Source organism: Triticum urartu, chromosome 5A (assembly GCF_056163025.1).
Source record: "Triticum urartu cultivar PI428250 chromosome 5A, HENAU_Tu73, whole genome shotgun sequence".
Lineage (NCBI taxonomy): Eukaryota > Viridiplantae > Streptophyta > Magnoliopsida > Poales > Poaceae > Triticum > Triticum urartu.
Window position 1 is genome coordinate 528,453,443 of NC_141877.1, and position 23,504 is coordinate 528,476,946.

Here is a 23,504-nt window from a genome sequence, read left to right on the forward strand (position 1 = left end):
CAAAATCATCTATCAAGACAAGGATTCTAGCCTGGACAAAATCCTCTATCAGGACAAGGTCTTCAATCCATGGTCTATACAAAATATTTTAGGCTGTAACATTTAGCAAAAAACTAATCTTAATGATCAAAACAAAAACGCAGTCACGCATCAGAATCATGCATGGCCAGGCTATGCAAACAAAGATGCTTGATAGTGTAGACTAAAAGGCAGATAAAAATGGGGTTGTTTCATCAGCTCACACGAAGGAATATGCATGACAGTTAAGTTACTTCAAGACGTGCAATAGTGTACCATCCAGAGAAGAATAAACTAGTGACCGCACGGTGTCCCTCACGCACTATAAAAGGAGGCGGACTGAGCGCTGCACAACACCAGACTCCAGAGCATCGCAACACCCAAGCACCATAGCCCTCACACTCCTTAATAGTCATAGTAGTAGCCTCTATCTCCACTTGTAATAAAGCCCTTGAGGCATTGTATCATTCCATGATGGAGGTAGGAAGGTAGCCTTCTTTTCTCTTTGTAATCCCTTCGAGGTCTTCTGAAAGGGGAAACCGTATGTAAATTATGTTATCGATATGAAGTAGTTTCGTGTTTCACTTGGTCTTTTTATTATGAATTTATGAGATGAGTTCTTACGCTAGGGCTCCTATAGGAGAAAGCTCTGCCGGTAGTTCTCTATTTAGCCTGTGTGGTGTTTGTTGAGAACCTTGTAGCTGTAGAGAAGTGTTCCCTTCGGGTGAAACTACCTGAGAAGACGGTAGGAATTTATCCCGTAAGTTTGTAATATAAACATTAAGTGAAAGAACTTATATAGCTGCTTCTGAAGCAACATAATGTTAAATACGGTGAGTACTGAGTAGGATTAACACAACCGCTGCATACCCGTAGGCCATCTCATTGCTTTCGCCAACCCATAAAAGATCCTGCATAAACATATAGAATATAATAATTAATGCATCTAGTTAAATTGCATTAATCTCAAATTCACTACTTAAATAAATTTAATATAATTTCAAAAAATTAATTAACTAAGTTTTCAAACTAAATAATTTTGTATTTTGCATATAAATAATTTTTTTGATATATTTGTGTGTTGGTCGTATATATAGGCGAAATTATGAATATCAGAACTGACCGTGGCAAGAACTATCATTGTCGTTGACGCCTACTTGTGTCGTCATCGTAATCTACTCCACTCTCAACACCGGCATGGACGCAGGTTTCTGGAACTTCTTGTCCTTGTGATCATGTATTGGGAGATGACGAATTTAGTTTTTGGGAAGCGCTACATGCAACTACTCAACTTCATCACCACTATTCTTCTTCTATCCAAGTCAGACGGCGCCGCGTACCGGCATCTCCAACGTTGTCTGGTTTCACTAGTCTTCACCAACGTCACTGTCAACAACACCGTGTCTGCAGCAGCTACAACTACTTTACCTACAAATGAATAGTATGTGTGCCGTGATCTCATCATGTCTCGAATTATGGTTGATGTTGCATTTGTGATGTTGTCGTTTTTTTAATCTACTACTAGCAAATGTGCCCGTGCGTTGCAACGGGAAAAGGAAAAATACATGTCTCAAGCCCAATAAGCCGTGGCTCAAGGCTGCCCCACCCGTGTCGCCACTTGACTGCTTCCATGCGTAGCATATTACAGCTTCTCAAGTTACACGATTTCTATGCCTATTTAACAACATAAAGAATTTGATGAAGTAAAACTCCTTAATCTATTGCTTCTGCTTATGGAAAAGGAATATGTCTATTTAACAATATAAGACCTGTAAGCATGTTGTTATTGCAGAAATCAAAATGTAGCTGAAACAACTTTCATGGTATAAAAAGATGGCAGCCTACAATACCAAGTCATGTGACATGCACAACACCATGCAGCCAACACTTCGTGTCACATGATCTATTCATTTCCCCTGTTAAATATGGATCATGCATGGGTGACATTGGATTCTGACTAATTGCTAAAGTTTGCCTTGAATTGCATTGGATTCATATATCCAACTTATAAGATATTTGCTTAAGCCTATCAGTATATGAAAATCAATAGTGTGTAGCAAGCAGCAGTTCTTGAATAACACATGGTAACGACATCAAAAGAAAACATGGAACATCAAATCAAAAGCAAAATAGTGAATCAGAGAAGGCATAAATAAGATGCAATCTTAGTAGTTGTGTCATTTGACACACCGATTATGTAGCAATAGAGCCAATTATTGAACATGTCATACCTGGAAAACAATACCAGCTGGTCGAATTCCATGCAATCATGACATCTCAGTTCTTTGAATTAGATCTCACCGACTTAGTGTCCTACCAGACCTCTTGTAATTCTATAATATGCATATCCAATGCTGAGTGAATTGTTAGTCAGAGAAAATAATCCCCTGGTCCAAATGATACATCAAAAGAAGCAAGATTAGGCATAAGAAAATGGCACCATGCCGGCCCGTAGTGATTAACTGTTTAATGTGTGTCAGTTTCTAGATGTTTCTAATGGCAGCATGCATCAGTTAATACATAATACAACGTGTCCAAATCGCGGGATTCAGTCCAGCTAAATAAACGTCCGAAATTCTTTCAGTCCAAAGTGTGACCCGCTGCATCGCATCAGGACTTGGAGTCCGTATTGGAGAGGAGTCCAGCCCGGACCTGTTGCCAATTCTCCTACGGCGAGCTATTGCGCACAGGCCGCTCATGTCCCTGCATCCGTTCGATTTTGACCCGTGGGCGGGTTGCTGGTGAAGGAAATATGCCCTAGAGGCAATAATAAAGTTATTATTTATTTTCTTATAATCATGATAAATGTTTATTATTCATGCTAGAATTGTATTAACCGGAAACATAATACATGTGTGAATACATAGACAAACAAAGTGTCACTAGTATGCCTCTACTTGACTAGCTCGTTAATCAAAGATGGTTATGTTTCCTAACCATGAACAATAAGTTGTTATTTGATTGACGAGGTCACATCATTAGTTGAATGATCTGATTGACATGACCCATTCCATTAGCTTAGCACCCGATCGTTTAGTATGTTGCTATTGCTTTCTTCATGACTTATACATGTTCCTATGACTATGAGATTATGCAACTCCCGTTTGCCGGAGGAACACTTTGGGTGCTACCAAACGTCACAACGTAACTGGGTGATTATAAAGGAGCATTACAGGTGTCTCCGAAGGTAGATGTTGGGTTGGCGTATATCGAGATTAGGATTTGTCACTCCGATTGTCGGAGAGGTATCTCTGGGCCCTCTCGGTAATACACATCACATAAGCCTTGCAAGCATTACAACTAATATGTTAGTTGTAAGATGATGTATTACGGAACGAGTAAAGAGACTTGCCGATAACGAGATTGAACTAGGTATTGGATACCGACGATCGAATCTCGGGCAAGTAACATACCGATGACAAAGGGAACAACGTATGTTGTTATGCGGTCTGACCGATAAAGATCTTCGTAGAATATGTAGGAGCCAATATGGGCATCCAGGTCCCGCTATTGGTTATTGACCGGAGACGTGTCTCGGTCATGTCTACATTGTTCTCGAACCCGTAGGGTCCGCACGCTTAAGGTTACGATGACAGTTACATTATGAGTTTATGCATTTTGATGTACCGAAGGTTGTTCGGAGTCCCGGATATGATCACGGACATGACAAGGAGTCTCGAAATGGTCGAGACATAAAGATTGATATATTGAAAGCCTATGTTTGGACATCGGAAGTGTTCCAGGTGAAATCGGGATTTTACCGGGTTACCGGGAGGTTACCGGAACCCCCCGGGAGCCATATGGGCCTACATGGGCCTTAGTGGAAAGGAGAAAGGGGCAGCCCAAGGTGGCTGCGCCACTTCCCCCTCCCCTAGTCCTATTAGGACTAGGAGAAGGTGGCCGGCTCCCCTCTCTCTCTTTCCCCCCTTGGGAATCCTACTTGGAATAGGATTGGGGGGGGGGGAGTCCTACTCCCGGAAGGAGTAGGACTCCTCCTGCGCCTCCCTCCTTGGCCGGCCAGCCTCCCCCCCTCTACTCCTTTATATACGAAGGCAGGGGACACCTCTAGACACACAAGTTGATCCACGTGATCTATTCCTTAGCCGTGTGCGGTGCCCCCTGCCACCATATACCTCGATAATACTGTAGCGGAGTTTAGGCGAAGCCCTGCTGCTGTAGTACATCAAGATCGTCACCACGCCGTCGTGCTGACGGAACTCTTCCCCGACACTTTGCTGGATCGGAGTCCGGGGATTGTCATCGAGCTGAACGTGTGCTCGAACTCGGAGGTGCCGTAGTTTCGGTGCTTGATCGGTTGGATCGTGAAGACGTACGACTACTTCCTCTACGTCGTGTCATCGCTTCCGCAGTCGGTCTGCGTTGGGTACGTAGACAACACTCTCCCCCTCGTTGCTATGCATCACATGATCTTGCGTGTGTGTAGGAATTTTTTTGAAATTACTACGAAACCCAACAGCTGGATCCATGGCGGGGAGTGGCGCCCCGCTTCCCGTCGGGGAGGACGGAGCTCCGGTCCAAGCGCTTCATGCGCGACGACCAAGCTATGTGCCACCATGGTTGTGGATGCCATGTCCTGGCCTTCCCCCAACCTGGCCTTCTAAGCTTGAAACGAACGAGGAGGACCATGCTGATCTTTCGGCTGATGCAACTACTGTTGTTGCTGTTGCGCTATCCCTGATGGCACGCGCTCTCCGGGAATAAATTGTGCACGCGGTTGAGGGGGTGAGGAGAGGAGGTGGACGTCAAGCCTCAAGGAGAGCCGCTAGGTTCTGGTCCGCAGGCGGCACTATGTTGCTACGTGCGCATCACCATGAACGGCGTCTCCCTCACTGCCATTAGGGTCGGCGACGGTGCAGGGCTTGCTGACCCTGTCACAGCCAGCCTCTCGATTAAGAACCCCAACATCGCGTCATTCCGGTTATCGCAGAGCGGGACGGAGGTGTACCACGGCGAGCGGACGGTCAGCGTGGTGAACGGGCTCGCCGGCAGCGTCGGAGTCCAAGGGTCCTTGCGCATGAATCTAACGGTCGACATCCTCGGCGACCACCGGTCTGGTGCTCGACCAGGAGTATGACCTGACGACGTACACGGATGGACGGCACAGTGAACATATCTGTAAAACCAATCAGCAGGTCCTTCCCTCCCTCTGGCAATCATCGAGGAGGCTTCATCAAACCAAGACGCGTCAGGTGGAAAACCGGCTGGGTCACATCTAGACTTGGAGTCTGTTTGGGTTGTGGGTCGTATATATATGTAGGTATATAAAAAATGATCGAAGAAACGATCCTTATTTATCCTCTAAAAGAATATCATTATTTTAAATCCCAGCCGTCAATCTTTGTGGTTAAAACAAATCAGCGGATATAAAGGGGTGACGTATGAAGAACTATAAAAGCTTCCGTCCTTTAATATTAGGTGTAGATATAGATATAGATATAGATATGCTAGACCTATACATGGTAAAAAAAATTGTGTTATTTATGAATTATTTACTGGATAATCACGAATTGTCTAATTTTCAACAGTTTTTCTCTGTTGTGCGAAGATTTTTGCAATTGCTATAAGTGCTGCTAAGAATATTGCAATGTTTTTGTGTATTATATAATGGCTATAATATCAATATGTAACTGTGCCAAGTAAGTAAAAAATGTTTCTCGCTTGTGGGAAGAAAGAATGTTGTAATAGTGATTCATGTACAAGTTGGTTCACAACCACTTTTATTTGGTGCTACTGCTATGTGTTTTGGGGAGCCAACTATTTGCACAAAAGGATGTCCGATATCTAGTGAAAAATCAGCCAAAAACTATTCGAGTTGTCGAGCAAGAAGAAGCGCTAGTCCCACTCCCATCATCCTCGATCTCTCTCAGCGTCCCGTCTCTATCCTCGTCGCTCCATTGCCACTCCGGCCGTGGCGCTACCGTCTCCCAATCCCAGAGCCCCTTGTCCCGTACATGGCCATGCCTGAGAAGCACCACGTCTCGCAGCGCTGTGCACACGCGCGTGAGGAACCTCACGAAATTCACCTGCCTCGGCGTCCCCTCGAAGCCACCTACCACCACCTCTCCTAGCCGGGAGTGCTTGAACTTCGGCGACGGCGCCCACCGGATCAGCTTACCGGTCACGACCCCGGTGCTAGAGTCATCGTCATCGAGATGAATGTGCATCATCTCGAGGAAAGGCGCGGCCTCCAGGATGTAGCGCGTCCACGTGATGTCCCACGATGATGGCATGTCCGCCACGAGCAACCTCTTCAGCTTGCTCAATGGCGGCATGTCGCCGAGAGACCGTAAGATCCACATGTCTGGCCCGGTGAACCGGAGGACGAGGTCCTCTAAGCTCGTGAGGCCGCTCAAGAATCTGCTGAGAGGGTGCATTTTCCGTACGCCATGCAACACGAACTCCGGAGTTATGGCGTCAGCGTCCTCGTCGTGGGTGAGACTGAGGCGCGCCAAGCGCGGCACCCGGCGGAACTTGAGCTCAAGGGGAGCGCCCATACATGCCAGCCTCTCAAGCCTCGGCAGCGCGCGCAGATCGATCATTCTGAGCGTGAGGCTGGTGAGCTCGAGGAACAGCTCTGTGATCCGCGAGCCGGGCGCGTCTATGGTCAAGGACCTCCCGTCGCACTCACAACCACATGACCTGAGGTGCAGCACCTCCAGAGCTGGGCATGCCCGGATGACAGACTGGTATACGCTGCCGCGCGTCGACCTCGGCATGTCTTGCAAGACGAGCATGGTGAGCGCATTGAACGCGTGTGCCGGAGCTAGCGACGGGTTTGCGTCCAATCTGAAGACGTGCGGGGCGCAGTTTGTGAGCTTTAGCCTCTTCAGCTTCACGCCGCCGCCGCAGTTGGGTAAATGGATGTCCAAGTAACGGTGGGGGAAGCTGTAGCTCGGGGCGCGGTGACGTCCATCGGAGTTGAGGACGACGATCTCAAGGTCTTCTACTCCCCAGCGGCCGGTCATGCGCGAACAGGGGCGCGTCCAGTTCCATGTCGATCCGGCGAGACTGGTCGCCTCGTGAACTCATGGCGCTCGATCGATCGGTGCAACTATGGCAATCGAACAGGTTAGACTGAGATTAGAATCATTATACGGAGGCCGAGTTCGTGTGGGTTTCGGTTTCTGGAAGGAAACATTGAGGCCCGGTGGATGTGGACATTTCCATATGGACCAGGTCATGTTAGTTCGGAGGTTTAGACTGGAATTTCCTATTGCACGCTCGTTGCGTCAAAGTGTCGCCGTTTCGCACAGACCTGGCGATCGAGCGATGTCATGGGCCGGCCCAGTGGTTGCAGCGTTTCTGGTTTTCGGAACCTTCTAAAGTTTCCCAGACGGTTTTTTCCGGTTTTGGAATCTTCTAGAAGGTTCCTGAACCGGCCTTTTCTTTTTCAGTTTCTTTTTCGTTTTTCTATTTCTCTTCTTTTTCGTTTTTTCTTTTCTTTTTTGAGTTTCTTTCTTTTTCCTTTCTTTTTCATTTTTCATTTTCCTTTTTTTTCTTTTCAAGTTTATTTTTCATTTTCATTTTTTTGGAAATTTCAAGTATTATTCAGAATTTCAAAAAAAAGTCCCTGGCTTTCAAAATTTGTTCATCAATTCGAAAAATGTTTGTGGTTTCAAAAAAATTGTTCCGAATTTCAAAAAATGATCCGGTTTTTCAAAATTTGTTCACAAATTCAAGAAATGTTCATTTTTTCAAAATTTGTTCACACATTCAAAAAATTTGTTCCAAATTTCCAAAAAAAGTTCCTGTTTTTTCAAATTTTGTTCACAAATTCAAAAAATGTTTGGGGGTTTCAAAAAATGTTCGTGGTTTTCAAAATATGTTCTGACTTTCAATTTTTTTTTTAAGATTTGTTCACCAATTCAGAAAAATGTTCATGTTTAAAATAATGTTCGCGGTTTCATCGTTTTGTTTGCAATTTCAATTAATGTTCCCATGTGTCAAATTTTGTTTGCATTTCCAAAAACTCATACAATACAATTTTTGTTTGTATGAAAAATGTTAAGTTTTAACTTTTTTGTTCTTAACTTAGAAAATGTTTATGTTATCCATTTTTGTTCAAAACTTAAAATCTGTTTGTGATCTCTGGAAATATTCAGAAAATTGAAGAAAGGTTCACAATTTTTCGTAATTTGTTTGTTTTTTCGGAAATGGTTAAACTTTTAAAAAATTGTTCGCATTTTAGAAAACTGTTCAGGATTTGTAGGGTTAGTTCGTGTTTAATTTTTAAAGTGGGATATCAAAAAATCTTCACTTCTAAAAAAGAAATATAATGAAATCACGACATTTCAAAACTGCTCGCACTTTTTAAAAAACGTTTTCCAAATCTCAACGGTTTCTGTTTAAGGCTGCTCTCTTGAGTGTTCTTGGTGAGAACATAGTTGATGCTTATGCATCAATTGATAATGGAAAAGATATGTGGGATGCACTCGAGGCCAAGTTTGGGTTTCGGATGCTGGCACTGAGCTGTACATCATGGAGCAATTCTATGATTACAGGATGACTGAAGAGCGCTCCATGATTGAGCAAGCTCATGAGATACAGTCATTTGCTAGAGAACTTGAGCACTTCAGTTATATGCTACCGGACAAGTTTGTTGCCGGAGGTATCATCACTAAGCTTCCTCCGTGATGGAGGAACTTTGCTACCTTGCTGAAGCATAAGAGGCAGCAGTTTTCCGTCCCGGATCTCATTGGCACTCTTGATGTGGAAGAAAAGGCGAGAGCAAAGGATACACGTGCTCGAGGTATTGGGGGAGGATTTAGTGCCAATATGGTACAGAAGCAGAACTTCCAGCCCCACAAGTTCAAGAATAAGGGCAAGTTTGATGGAAAAGCAAAGTTTGATGGGAAGAACAAGGATGTGCAACACACGAACTTCAAGAAGAAGAATGGCAAGAAGAAAGGTGCTTGTCATGTGTGTGGGGATCCTGATCATTGGGCTCCTAGTTGTCCTAATCGCTATGACAAGCGTCATCCTGGGAAAGGCGGCAAGACCGCTAATGTTGTCATTGGAGACACTGACATGAAGGATGCTGGGTATGGTATATTTCTCACTATTCTTTCAGTATGTCATTCTCCTGACTGGTTGATTGACACGGGTGCTAATGTGCATGTATGCGGTGATATTTCCATGTTTTCGTCTTATCAGACCGCAGGGACTTCAACCGTGCTGATAGGCAATGATTCAAGTGCTTCTGTTCGTGGTGTTGGCACGATCGATCTGAAGTTTACTTCGGGGAAGATCGTGCGGCTGAAGAACGTGCATTATGTCCCCTCCGTCAATAAAAATGTTGTTAGCGGATCTCTTCTGTGTAAAGATGGCTACAAGCTTGTCTTTGAGTCGAATAAATTTGTAATATCCAAGTATGAAACCTTTGTTGGTAAAGGCTATGAGTTAGGAGGCTTGTTTCGTTTATCCTTATCAGACGTTTGCAATAAAGTTGTTAATCATATTTGCAACAATAGTGAATCCAATGTGTGGCATTCACGTCTTTGTCATGTTAACTTTGGTTGCATGACGCGACTAGCGAAGTTGAACTTAATCCCTAGTTTCACCACCGTCAAGGGATCTAAGTGCCAAGTGTGTGTGCAAGCTAAGCAACCTCGTAAGTCTCACATGACTGTGGAAATAAGAAATCTTGCACTACTAGAGCTCATACATTTAGATCTATGTGAAATGAATGGTGTGTTGACAAAAGGTGGAAAGAAATATTTCATGACGTTAATTGATGACTCCACTAGATACTGTCGTGTGTATCTTCTGAAATCTAAGGATGAGGCTTTGAACTCTTTCAAGATCTATAAAGCTGAAGTGGAAAACCAACTTGATCGAAAAATCAAGAGGCTTAGGTCCGACCGTGGTGGAGAGTATTTTTCCAATGAGTTTGATGCTTTTTGTGCGGAACATGGTATAATCCATGAGAGGACGCCTCCCTATTCACCTCAGTCAAATGGGGTGGCCGAAAGAAAGAATCGTACTCTAACAGATTTGGTTAACGCCATGTTAGACACATCGGGTCTCTCCAAGGCATGGTGGGGGGAGGCGATATTGACAGGATTTCATGTCCTGAACCGAGTCCCCACAAAGAACAAAGAGATAACTCCATTCGAGGAATGGGAGAAGAAAGGGTTAAAACTCTCTTATCTGCGAACATGGGGTTGTTTGGCGAAAGTCAGTGCTCCAATTTCAAAGAAGCGGAAGCTTGGACCAAAGACTGTGGACTGTGTTTTCCTGGGATATGCTTTTCATAGCATTGGCTATAGATTCTTGGTTGTAAAATCTGAGGTACCTGACATACATGTCGGTACGATCATGGAGTCGAATGATGCGACTTTCTTTGAAGATATCTTTCCCATGAAGGATATGGCTACCTCATCTAATCAGGAGATGCCTAGTTCATCGAATCAGGAACCAGTTACAATTACCGAACCTGCCACTTCGATGGAACACTTTGAAAGTCCTGTGGAGGAGAACAATGAAGTTCCTACTACGAGCAAGAGACAGAGGACTGCAAAGTCTTTTGGTGATGATTTTCTTGTGTATCTTATAGATGACACTCCCAGTTCTATTTCAGAGGCATATGCATCTGAAGATGCTGACTACTGGAAGGAAGCGGTTCGTAGCGAGATGGATTCCATCTTGGCAAATGAAACCTGAGAGATAACTGATCGTCCTTATGGGTGCAAACCTATAGGATGCAAATGGGTATTCAAGAAGAAGCTTAGGCCAGATGGTACTATTGAAATGTACAAGGCTCGTCTCGTGGCTAAGGGCTATACCCAAAAGGAAGGTGAAGACTTCTTTAATACTTACTCACCTGTGGCTCGACTGACCACTATTCGAGTTCTACTTTCACTAGCTGCCTCGCATGGTCTTCTTGTTCATCAAATGGATGTTAAGACTGCTTTCCTAAATGGAGAGTTGGACGAGGAAATTTATATGAAACAACCAGATGGGTTTGTACTAGATGGTCAGGAAGGGAAAGTGTGCAAGTTGCTGAAGTCTTTGTACGGACTTAAGCAAGCATCCAAACAGTGGCATGAGAAATTTGAAATAATTTTAACAGCTGCAGGCTTTGTTGTGAACGAAGCTCACAAATGTGTGTACTATCGCCATGGTGGGGGCGAGGGAGTTATCCTGTGCTTGTATATTGATGATATACTGATTTTCGAAACAAATCTGAATGTTATTAAGGAGGTTAAGGATTTCCTATCTCGTTGTTTTGAGATGAAGGATTTAGGAGTGGCTGATGTCATTCTGAACATCAAGTTGTTGAGAGACGATGATGATGGGATTACATTGCTTCAATCTCACTATGTGGAAAAGATCTTGAGTCGCTTTGGCTATAGTGACTGCAAGCCCTCTCCAACACCATATGATGCAAGTGTGTTACTTCGAAAGAATCGAAGAATTGCTAGAGATCAATTGAGATATTCTCAGATTATTGGCTCGCTTATGTACTTAGCAAGTGCTACAAGACCTGACATCTCTTTTGCTGTTAGCAAACTGAGTCGGTTTGTCTCAAAACCAGGAGATGTGCATTGGAAAGCTCTAGAGAGAGTTTTGCGTTATTTGAAAGGCACTGCAAATTATGGAATTCACTACACCGGGCAATCAAAGGTGCTTGAAGGGTATAGTGACTCAAACTGGATCTCAGATGCTGATGAGATAAAGACCACGAGCGGTTATGTATTCACTCATGGAGGTGGCGCTGTTTCTTGGAAGTCTTGCAAGCAGACCATCTTAACGAGGTCAACAATGGAAGCATAACTCACAGCACTAGATACAGCTACGATTGAAGTAGATTGGCTTCGCCGGCTCTTGAATGACTTGCCGGTTGTTGAGAAACCTATACCGGGTGTCCTTATGAACTGCGACAATCAAACTGTGATCACGAAAGTGAGCATCTCAAAGGATAACATGAAGTCATCAAGACACGCTCAGAGAAGGTTAAAGTCTGTCAGGAAAATGAAAAACTCCGGAGTTATTGCATTGGATTATATCCAAACGTCTAAAAATCTGGCAGATCCTTTTACGAAGGGTCTATCACGTAATGTGATAGATAATGCATCGAGGGAGATGGGTATGAGACCCACAATATGAGTTGTTCACAGTGGTAACCTATTCTTGGTGATCGGAGATCCCGTGAATTAGATGTGGAAGATAAGCTGTTGGTCAACTGAGAGGAGAGTATCCTTAATATTCACAATACCACTCCATGAAGATGCAATACTCTCCTAATCTGCATGGCAGGTTGATGTATATCTTAATATGTTCTAAGTGGCTTATTTAAGCAGAGATGTTATCCCGCAGAACATCTTTTGAAGAACACACCTATATGAGTCTAATTGTCAAACGTCGCAATCTATGAGAGTAGGGTTCTCTCTAGTAAACTCATGAAAGGTCACGGAGTATGACGCATAAGCTCCACCCGCGGGGAAGCCCCACGGTAGCCACGTATCGGTCAAGGCTTTATGTGAAGCTAGATTCGCAGAAAACTTGCAGTTCAAGGCCCAGTCCACTGTTCAAGTTGCTTACTAGTTTAGCATAGAGTTCTAGGTGGAAGTTCAACTTAACAGTCTCCACTGCAGTACCGGTATATAAAATAGTGTTTTGGAACCAAAGGCAAATTTTTGTATGTCTCTAGGATCTGGTGGGGGATTGCTGGAATTTAGTCTATTTTGGGCAGCCCAATAACTATTTCAGGAATTCCTAATAAATCCTAGAGGCCCACTTAGCCCATTTGTGCAAGGCAAGTGATACTACTAAAGTTTAGTCCCACATTGCTAGTTTAGTGGGAGTTGGACCTCCTTATAAGGGAGGTTCTTTCCCCACTTGTACGAGCATGAGAACAAGAGGGATATCCACGCGTGCTCCTCCTCCACCGCCCGCCACGCCACGCCACACCTCGCCTCATCACGACGCGCTGCGGGTCGCGGGTTGCGGGAATGAGCCGAGCCGATATCTAAAATTTTTCCACTCACTACGGGTATACGAAAGGTCACACGGAAGCTAAAAAGATTTTTGCGAAAGTGGAGTTTGAATGCGAATGGTGCAGCCCTTCGGCTGCTGGCTGTTCTCTTCGTCTCTGTCTCTTCGTTTCGCCTCCCGTCGTTGCCCTCTCGCCTCCTTCTCTTGCACCTATAAAAGGGAGGTCGCTCCTCCCAGAGAGACGCACCAGAACCTCTTCCTCCTCTCGCCACAAGTTCCTGAGCACTGCGCTGCTGCTACGATCTTCCCCATCCCGGCTTGCGGCGTGCACCGCAGGTCGGGACAGTAGGCCTCCGAAACCGCACCTTTTGAGTCATGTACGGGAGAAGGGTGATAAGGTTTTTGGGGAGCGCTCAGCACGACTACTGGCTGCTTCATCACGGACGATCCGGTCGCCGACGACTACTTCCCCGACGACGACTTCTTCCCCGACGTCCACGATCTCCTCGACGACATGGCAGGCGAGGATACCGACCCCAAGTCAAGCACTTCCACTGCTGTTGTCCTGTACGTGTTCTTGCTCATTCTGTTAGATGTCATGACACAGTTCTTTGCTCTACTTTCCGTCCTACATGTGTTAGGTTCTACTTCATATATGCAACTTCATCTAGTGTCTGTTCTAGATGTGTTTAGTTCAAGTTCATATATGCAGATGCTCTTTACCTTCTCTCTGTCCGAACGCATAACTTGTTTTATCTCTACTATATTAGTCATACTTTATCTAGTATTTCTGTTAATAAAATCATTCGGTAAATTACTCAAATTTCCAACAGGTACCCCGCGGGATGACGATTTAGTTGGCAGATGTAGTTATTCGGGATGGCAAGTGTAGTTGTAAAAGTATGGCAACTCTATCTGTTTTGATTAACTATAGTTGCCATGTCTAATTTATGGTAGTTGCCACGTGTAATCAAACCGTAGTTGCAGTGTGTGATTAACTACTTGCCACATATGATCAAACAATGGTTGCCATGTGTGTTTACCTAGTTGCCACGTGGGGTCCAACCATAGTTGTCATGTATTGTTAATCACAGTTGCCATGTCTGTTTATCGGGTTGCCACGTACGCGCAACTGCAGTTGCCGTCTAGCAAAGAATCACAGTTGCCATGTGTATTTACCTAGTTGCCACGTTCGCGTAACTGCAGTTGCCATCCACAACGTAGGAGTGCCATGTGGGCGAAAAACAGTTCGCCCACACGTGCATGACCTAGGTGGTGGCTGTGTGGGCAGAAATTAGTTTGTCCAGACAGCGCAGCTGGCAAATAGCGTGGTGCGGGCATGTGGGCAAACTCTCCAACTCCCACACATCAGCCCCGTCCTATGTGACACATCAAATCCACCTTTCGTGTCAAGATTCGTGCAAAAAACAACGAACGACAATTCAAGCGTGTGAGCGAGTTGAGTAACACCCACACGTATGGGCGTTAGTGTTTCCGTATTTTTTTAATGTGACTTTAAAAAACCCAAACGAAATCGGTAAAAGAAACTGTAGAAAAATGTTTAAAAAAAGTAGAAGCAAAATGAGAACATTCTGGAAGGTTCCCAAAATCGGACAGCTAAATGGGTCCACCCAGCTGGCTGGTCCTGTGTGAAGCCCAACAATTTGAAGCAAGGTGCGTCAAATAGGGATTTTGATGCCTCCTTGTTTCTTCATGCGAAGACACTTGGCCCAAGCTTCACATGAGAAAACTAGTGGGCCTTCTCAGCTGCCACCGTACGACAGATGACGAGCCCAGCCGGCACATTCCTTGTGTGTGTGGCATGTACCTTTTGTCTTATTTCTAAAAAAAGTACCTTTTGTCTTGAGTTTTTTTAAAGTTACTTCCCCACTTTATTTAGACTAGATCAGGTAGTTCATCTGATACAATACTTAGAATACAATCTGGGGAGCTAAATCCCACGAAATCGAAACAGCATTACATAAACCAAAACGAGCTAACTCATGTGCCGCTTTATTCGCGCTCCTCCGGACCCATGTAGCCTTGAAATCTCCCAAATTCCTCACCATCGTCTTGATCTCTTCTACCATGATGCCAACCGCCGACAGGTTTCTTTCTTTCTCATTCAGCATCCTAGCAACCCCAAGGCAGGCAGTCTCCACATGCAGTTTTGGGATGTCTTGCTGTAGCGCCATTTGCACCGCTCTTCTGCAAGCTAACAGCCCAGTGGTTTCTGGCTGCGAGATACCAGGAAGGAAAAAAGATGCCGCACCCCTAAATGAACCCATCTCGTCTCTGAAAACCACACCCGCACCACCATCTTGCCCCGACCGAGCTGTAGCACCGTCGACGTTTGCTTTAAGCCAGCCATTCGCCGGTGGTTCCCAAATCACATGTTGAGCTGTTCTTGATGAAGATTCCTCCTGACCACGCACCCTCTTCCATTCGTCCATCAGCGCTGCAACCCGCCTCGCCGCCGAGTCCGCCTCTTCAATGCGTATTCCATCCCTTGTTTCATTCCTTGCCAGCCAAAGGGCGTAAAGACCTTGGATCATTGCAGCCTTGTCATCATAGGAGGCCTCGGACATCCACTGGAGCAGCCACGATGCAAGCGACCTCTGGGTGCAGAACAATCGAGGTGGGGTCGCCAATCTCGCACCAAATATTGAACTCAACTCTTTCCAGAAGCACATGGAATGATAGGAGCCCCAAACCTATGATGCACCATTTCTTCGCGCCCACACGCCGGACAAAAAACACCGGGTTTGATTTTCCTCCGGAGTAGCTCAGAACCCTCCGCTAGGCCATTCCTAATCAGCCTCCATACGTGGATGAGTGCCTCACCCAGTGCATTTGTACTCCAAAGTGCCAGCCAGCCTCGATGTGTTGCTACCGAAGAGGACGAGCCGGGCTGTCCCGATCTCGCCCGCTTCTTTTCCATACCCAGATGGTATGCTGACTTGACTGAAAAATGACCGTTCTTAGTAAAATTCCAAGCAAGTGTATCTTCCGTTCCTGCGCCCCCAACTCAAATTTGCAGAATATCATGAACCTCTCCCTCTGAAAACATCGCCTCCAGCTTGGGGCGATCCCATCCCGGAGCATCTCCATTGAGGAGATCGCTCACACGCATGATCCCTGCCACAAAAACTTGGCCCAGCGGCCGAAGGCTACCTTTGCGTGGTATCCAGCTATCATGATGGATTCGAATACTCGATCCGTCCCCCACTCTCCATATAAGTCTGTGACGCCCCCGATTCAATCGTACACTAATCATCCACGCAAACGTGTACGATCAAGATTAGGAACTTACGGGAAGATATCACAACACAACTCTAAAAATTAAAATAAGTCATACAAGCATCATATTACATGTCAGGGGCGTCGAGGGCTCGAATACAAGAGCTCGATCATAGACGAGTCAGCGGAAGCAACAATATCAGAGTACAGACATAAGTTAAACAAGTTTGCCTTAAGAATTCTAGCACAAACTGGGATACAGAACGAAAGAGGCGCATGCCTCCTGCCTGGGATCCTCCTAAACTACTCATGGTCGTCGTTGGCGGCCTGGACGTAGTAGTAGGCACCCTCGGTGTAGTAGGGGTCGTCGTCGACGATGGCGTATGGCTCTTGGGCTCCAACATCTGGTTGCGACAACCAGGAAGAAATGGAAAGAGGGGAAAGGGGGAGAAAAGCAACCGTGAGTACTCATCCAAAGTACTCGCAAGGAGCTACACTACATATGCATGGGTATATGTGTAAAGAGGCTATATCAGTGGACTGAACTACAGAATGCCATAATAAGAGGGGGATAGCTAGTCTTATCGAAGACTACGCTTCGGGCGGCCTCCATCTTGCAACATGTAGAAGAGAGTAGATTGAAGTCCTCCAAGTAGCATCACATAGCATAATCCTAACCGGCGATCCTCCCCTCGTCGCCCTGTGAGAGCGCGATCACCGGATTGTATCTGGCACTTGAAAGGGTGTGTTTTATTAAGTATCCGGTTCTAGTTGTCATAAGGTCAAGGTACAACTCCAAGTCGTCCTGTTACTGAAGATTACGGCTATTCGAATAGATTAACTTCCCTGCAGGGGTGCACCACATAACCCAACATGATCGATCCCCTTTGGCCGGACACACTTTTCTGGGTCATGACCGGCCTCGGAAGATCAACACGTCGCAGCCCCATCTAGGCACAACAAAAAGGTCAGCACGCCGGTCTAAAACCCATGGTGCAGGGGTCTGGGTCCATCGCCCATTGCACACCTGCACGTTGCGAACGCGACCGGCCACTACTAGGAAAAGGCTTATTAGTGGCGCACCTGTTTTGGCCATTAATGGCGCACTACAGGTGTGCCACTATCATCATGCCACTAGTAACATATACTAATGGCGCACCCCTGGTGCGCCATTAGTATACCAGACTATAGTGGCGCACCAGGCAGTGCGCCATTAGTAAGTCACACGGTGCGCCATTAGTATGCCTCCCAGGGTGCCATATTTACCTTGTGCTCTGGGTTACTAATGGCGCACTAAAAGATAATGCGCCACTAGTATTTTTTTGTAGCAGTGCGCAACTAATGTGCTGTATGGTGCGCCACTAGTATGAATTTTAGGAATTTTTTTTCTTTTCTGATATTTGCACAGGTTACAAAATATATTACTGCACAGAATATAGACAACACAACATATAAACAGCAGATTCATCAAATACAATAGAAGATTAGTCTCCGAATACAATTCATCCTATTAGTCTCCGAATTCAAAAGACCGAACAAAGTTAGAACATTACAAGTCTCGAGACCGCGAGTAGCGAGTTTGTCAAAAGTAATACTGCATTCGGAGATAATTGAGAGATGTGTCCTCTCTTATCTCCGTGCTACTACTACTGCTATGCCTAAACATGAGTTAGATTGAACTGAGGCAACATGTGGTGCATGTCGAAAGTAATACTAATCCTAACTTGATCAAGTTTGGATTGTACTACTTTCGACATGCACCACACGCATGTTGCCTTCACTTCAATCCAATCCATGTTCATTTCATCCACAGATATATAATAACTCTTCATGCTCTCATCATGCATCATCATAATAACAAGTTCTACTAATCATCATCATACAACTTCTACTCGTTATTAATAACAAGTCATACAATCATCATCCTCATAGTCATCGAACCAACCCTGCTTAATTGTTCTTAGCACATGATCATCAGTATTAGGTAGGACCTAAATACCCTCTTTAAGGTAAAATAGCATAAAACAATATAGACCCTGACTCTCCATTATGGAGAATGGAGATCATCCTGTCTCCAATTCTTGCGCTTCGCTTCCTTTTGCTTCCAAGAACCTCCTTACGATTGTACATACATTTGTTTCCATCCTTTGATTTGCATGTCTCCACTTCTTTTAGAAATCTGGTATGGACAGTTGAGATTCGTAGGATGACCTGGCTGTATGTTCAAAACATTAAGGCTACCTTTCTGATACATAAAATGAGGCACACAATTCTCTGGGATTATCTGTTGAAAAACATAGTAATAACTTCATAGTTAGTAATGATGTACTAGTTTTAGAAGTATGCAAAAGATGCACGGATGTCATAATAGTAAAAAATCTTACCATGGTATCTCCATGGTAGTTACCGTAGTTCAACACATGCACTAGTGGCACGTATTGACCATAATGTTGAGGAGTTTCATTGTAGATATTGTAATTCTCAATGTCAGTACAAAATCCGAACAGATGATTTTTCTCCTTGTAAGTTAATTCGGAGCCATCGGTGTAGTGGGTTTTGTCTACCAGCTCCCGCACATTCTTTGAAGAATGAAAATAAGCTGTCAATGGAAATAAGCTGTCAACTATTTTGAAATGAACAATATAAATTAGTTAATAATTAACTATGTTTGAGAAACTCACATAGCGGTAGAACTGGAGGCGTATCAACAAGGACCCGAATGTCCATATTGTCTTGGTCGATGTCAGGATCACCAAGATCCATGGTGACAAGCATACCCTCATCAAAACCATACATCTTGCAAAATGCTTCCCAATTTTTGCAACCAAAATGGGTTACGCTCCCAGAATTATACAGATTTACTTCAAAATCCACATAATGACGAGTCCTTAGGTGAATTTTCTTTGTTTCATAATAGTTTTCGCGGTCTTCAAAATCCATCCTCTCCAAGACATAGCGTCTTGCATGGCATGGTATAAGCTATACTCGAATTGTAGAAGATGAAAATTACACGTTGAAATAGTTGAAGTCATGCTTAATTATGAAAAAAACACTTGTCGTCATTGTGTATCGTTTCAACTTCGAAGGTATCCTTGAGCTTAATGCTGAAGTGCCGATCATCGTCCAGGTGAGGCCTGTCGCACAGACCTTGATCGTCGTGGCACCAGCCGCACTCCCCCAGGAGACTTTCATCGTCCGATGACGACATTTCCTACGTTCATAATTCAAAACTACATCATCTCTTGTGTCCGATGACTTGTGCATTTCCAGCCAGGCCTAGTGGAGTTGGCCTAAAAATATTTCTTTCTTTAAGCCTGCTACATCCATCTCAAGTATTTATGGTCAAGGGTTAGCAGGCCATCCAAATAGAATATGTGGTATGGGCTTTTTTAGTAGGTCATCCTACCAGATTAGGGTTTATCGATGATGAGCAACTGACATTAGTAATAACTATGAGTTGATATCACACTTCTATATGTATAACACAAGAGGCAGCTGATCCTACTTAATTAAGTACTAAGATACCCTGGCCCATGCATTAGTCGCAAGTACCCCATATGTCCTATTTTTAGCAAAGTCATGCTAAAATTCACGGAAAATTTCATCATGACCTTTGCTGAAAATAGGACATATGGAGTACCCGAATTTGCCGAAACGGAAGTTAATCGACATTCCGGCAAACTCAAGGGCCTCTCGGGGTACCTGCAAAATCATTATCCCACCCGCCCCGCTGCAACCCCACAACACCCCACAATATCATCATGACATGATGGTCGGAGACAAAACCCCCCAATATCATCACGACACGATGGTCGGAGACAAAACCCTGCAATATATCTTCTAGCCATGAAACCCTACCCTGATTCTCCTTTCTTCCTCTTTTTTCACTTAAACCTGCAAACATGTAGGGAAAGCAATTAATACAAGGCACAAAAATGGCATGCTATGTAGCCTTAATGCTACAGAACATATGAAATACATGCCAACAATATATATGATATAAACTACAATAATTTTTTTAATAAAAAGAGTAGCTAAAAAAGTAGCAAGCAAGCAATTCATTTGACTAACTATTTAAGTGTTCTGGACTCCAACAACCACTTTGCAGACAAGCAGGAAAGTGGTTCTTCATGGATAGCTGAAAGTGGTTCTTCCTTGAGGGATATGTGATCTATGATGGTGCTATCTTTTTTCTTAATTGGATTTGCTTAATCCTATGAGGAGCATTGGAGGAGCATTGGATTGAAGCAACGACTCGGAACATGTCAACTGCCTGTGCAGCCATAAAGCATGTTGTTGGGATGGAGGTGATGGAATCCACTTGTTGTCTGGCTAAGAGGTTGAAGTTGGCACTGATTAGTGCTGAAGTTGGCACTCTTTAAATTCAAAAAAGAAAAGGCACCACATAATATTGATGGACAGGGGAAAGCTTTGCAATTGCACCCACAAGTGTCAAGCACCAACTTAATAGCCACTCCTAATAAATCCTTCCCATGACAGTACGACGCTCACTGTCGGTTCGACACATAATATTATTCTCCCGCATTAGCTAAAATGGCTAAAACCGAATGCGATAATCCTAGTGTTCTCTTATGGTGGTGGTGAGATGCCCATATCATGCATTGGTGGGCAATAATCATTAGATTAAACTGTAACCAGGCACATACTTACAGGTGTTTGCTAATATGAAAAAGCAGTGGACCTTTGGGTACAAAGGAGTGGACCTGAACGGTGCAAACAAAAAGAAACTGGTAAAAAAGATGAGTGTTGTGTTCCCGGGGGTGGAAGAACATGACAGGGCCAGCCGACGATTACACTAACTCAATCAAAAATTGATTATTACCCATGGAAATGGCACCAAATCCCTCCGGATCGTTAACAGGGGAGGATGGAGACAGGGGACTTCAATCAATCGAGCATCAGTAGCATAACGTCGTAACCAGATGGAATGGAATCGGGTTGGAAGGGCAACTAGCAAGCAACATGCAGAGCAGTAGTGTGGCGGCAACAGAGAGCAACATCAGTAGTGGGAAAGAGCAACGCCAAGGCAGCAGCAAGCAGCGGCCAAGCAGCGAACATCAACAGCAGCAGTAGTGCAGTCAGCAGAGCAACAGCAGCAGCGGGGGCGGCGTGACAACAGTCAGCACGGGCGCGCATGAGCGGCAACGGGCGGACAAGCACGGGCGAGGGATGGCCAGGGGCGCGCAGGCGGATGCGTGCTCAAGGGCAGGAGCAGCGGGAAGGGTGTGCGCCGGGGCGCGGCAGAGGATCCCGGGGGCACGGGCCGCCTGTGGGGTGAGCGTGAGGTCGACGGCGGCGGCTTACAGCGGCCTATGGAGGCGGATCGAAGGGGGGAACGGCTGAGGGACTCACCACGGTGATCGTGGCAGGCTCGGTGAAGGCCAGGGTGGACTGGAGAGACGGTGGTGACCGCGAGATGGCGATGGCTGGAGGAAGAAGAAGGACTCCTCCTCCTAGTGCTCCGGCGGCGACTCCGGTGGCGGAGCGGACGCGGGGGTTGTCTGGTGCGGGAGGTCGTCGGCGGCAGTGGAGAGCGGGCGCGGGGGGTTTGCTCGGCGGCGGTGGAGAGCGAGAGCGGGCGAGGGGGATCTGGCGGGGAGGGTTAGCGAGGGGGGAAGGTTAGCAATGGCGCACCTCCTAGGGGTGCGCCATAAGTACTTTGTTAGTAATGGCGCACCTTCCCCTGGTGCGCCATTACTAACCTTTTTTTTGGGATTTTTAGTTGCATCTAATATTTTTTTTAGAAAATGACGATCAAATTTGAAAACATTTATGAAAGTGAAAACATATCAACAAAATTGTTATTTGAAAATATTTATGAATATGAAAAAATATCACCAAATTTGTTATTTGAAAATATCATCAAATTTGTTAATTGAAAATATCATCATTTTTTTGGATTTTTAGTTGCATTCATTTATGAATTGGTAAAACATTTATGAATGTGAAAAAATATCATCAAATTTGAAAAAATATTCATGAATTCAAAAAGTGCCCATGAAATTTAAAAATATTCATGAGTTCAAAAAATATTAACAAATTCAATACTTTTTGTGAGTTAGAAATTCAATACCAGAATAAACACATAAATAAATATTCATGAGGACCAGAACAGAAGAAATATCATTACTAGTTTTGCAAAAAAAAAAATTGTTAGTAGTGGCGCACATTGGTTGTGGTGCGCCATTACTAGTTTGAACTTGTAATGGCACACTGTACCCTCGTGCGCCATTACTAGTTTTGAAAAAAAATGTTAGTAATGGCGCACCGTGTGTGTGGTGCGCCATTATTAGTTAAAACTATTAATAGCACAGTGTGCACTGGTGCGCCATTAATAGTTTTGGAAAAATAAAAAAATAAAATTTGCTAGTAATGGCGCACCGTGTGTGTGGTGCACCATTAGTAATGAGGACACTAATGGCGCACATGTATCTGGCGCGCCACTGCTATATAGCAGTGGCGCACCACATACATGGTGCGCCATTAATGTCCATATTGGCTATAGCCCTTTTCATAGTAGCAGCGAGCAGACCTAGCCTCCCTTATATAAGAGCAGGCGTTCCAGTCCAACCCGGCGCGTGCCGCCCAGTCGCTGACGTCGAGAAGGCTTCGGCTGATACCACGACGTCGAGTGCCCATAACTGTTCCCGCGTAGTTGGTTAGTGCGTATAGGCCAATGGCCAGACTCAGATCAAATACCCAGATCTCGTTAAGCGTGTTATTTTGAAATAACCGCGGACGCTGACCAGGGCCAGGGCCACCTCTCTCCTAGGTGGTCTCAACCTACCCTGTCGCTCCGCCACAAAGATCCACTCAGAGCGACGTCGGGACAAACGTCCTTTGGACCCAATCCGTGAATCACTCACGGGTACTATCGGAGTAATGGGTCACGGGTAGGCCAAACCGAGCCCCAGAACCTTTCAAGACATCGGGGCAGGCTGCGCCCCTCAAGACCCCAGGACGAAGAGCCGCCTTCAAAGAAGTCGACAGCAAGACGGCCGACTGACCACTCACGGCCGAGTCCCAGGGACGACTTCAGGGAAAGCCGACTCCTGACTGGCGACTTCCAGAGAAGCCAGCTTTGGGGAGTCGGCCTGCGACTTCAACAAACCCCATGACCTCATCAAGTGGGACAGGGCAAGGGAGTGGCTACAATGAAGCCCACTCCCGCCCCTTACCAAGGCAGGCATGGCCACAGCACGCCGTACCCCGGAAGATCTCCGTGCGGCGTGGCACTATTGCCATGCCGGCCCTGACATCAGCACCGA

At 45.2% G+C, this 23,504-nt stretch overlaps 1 protein-coding gene and 1 long non-coding RNA gene across 2 annotated transcripts; one reads left to right on the plus strand and one right to left on the minus strand.

Annotated features, from left to right (window-relative positions):
* The first annotated feature begins 379 nt into the window (after positions 1-379).
* Positions 380-1,515, plus strand: LOC147972490 (uncharacterized). The gene is made up of 2 exons (XR_015603422.1): positions 380-506; positions 1,116-1,515. It is a non-coding gene; the product is annotated as an uncharacterized LOC147972490 (long non-coding RNA).
* A 13,391-nt stretch (positions 1,516-14,906) lies between these two features.
* LOC147972491 (uncharacterized) lies at positions 14,907-15,563 on the minus strand. Its single transcript, XM_087524357.1, has one exon. The coding sequence runs from the start codon at positions 15,561-15,563 to the stop codon at positions 14,907-14,909; it is 657 nt and encodes a 218-aa protein (XP_087380483.1).
* Positions 15,564-23,504: the final 7,941 nt, after the last annotated feature.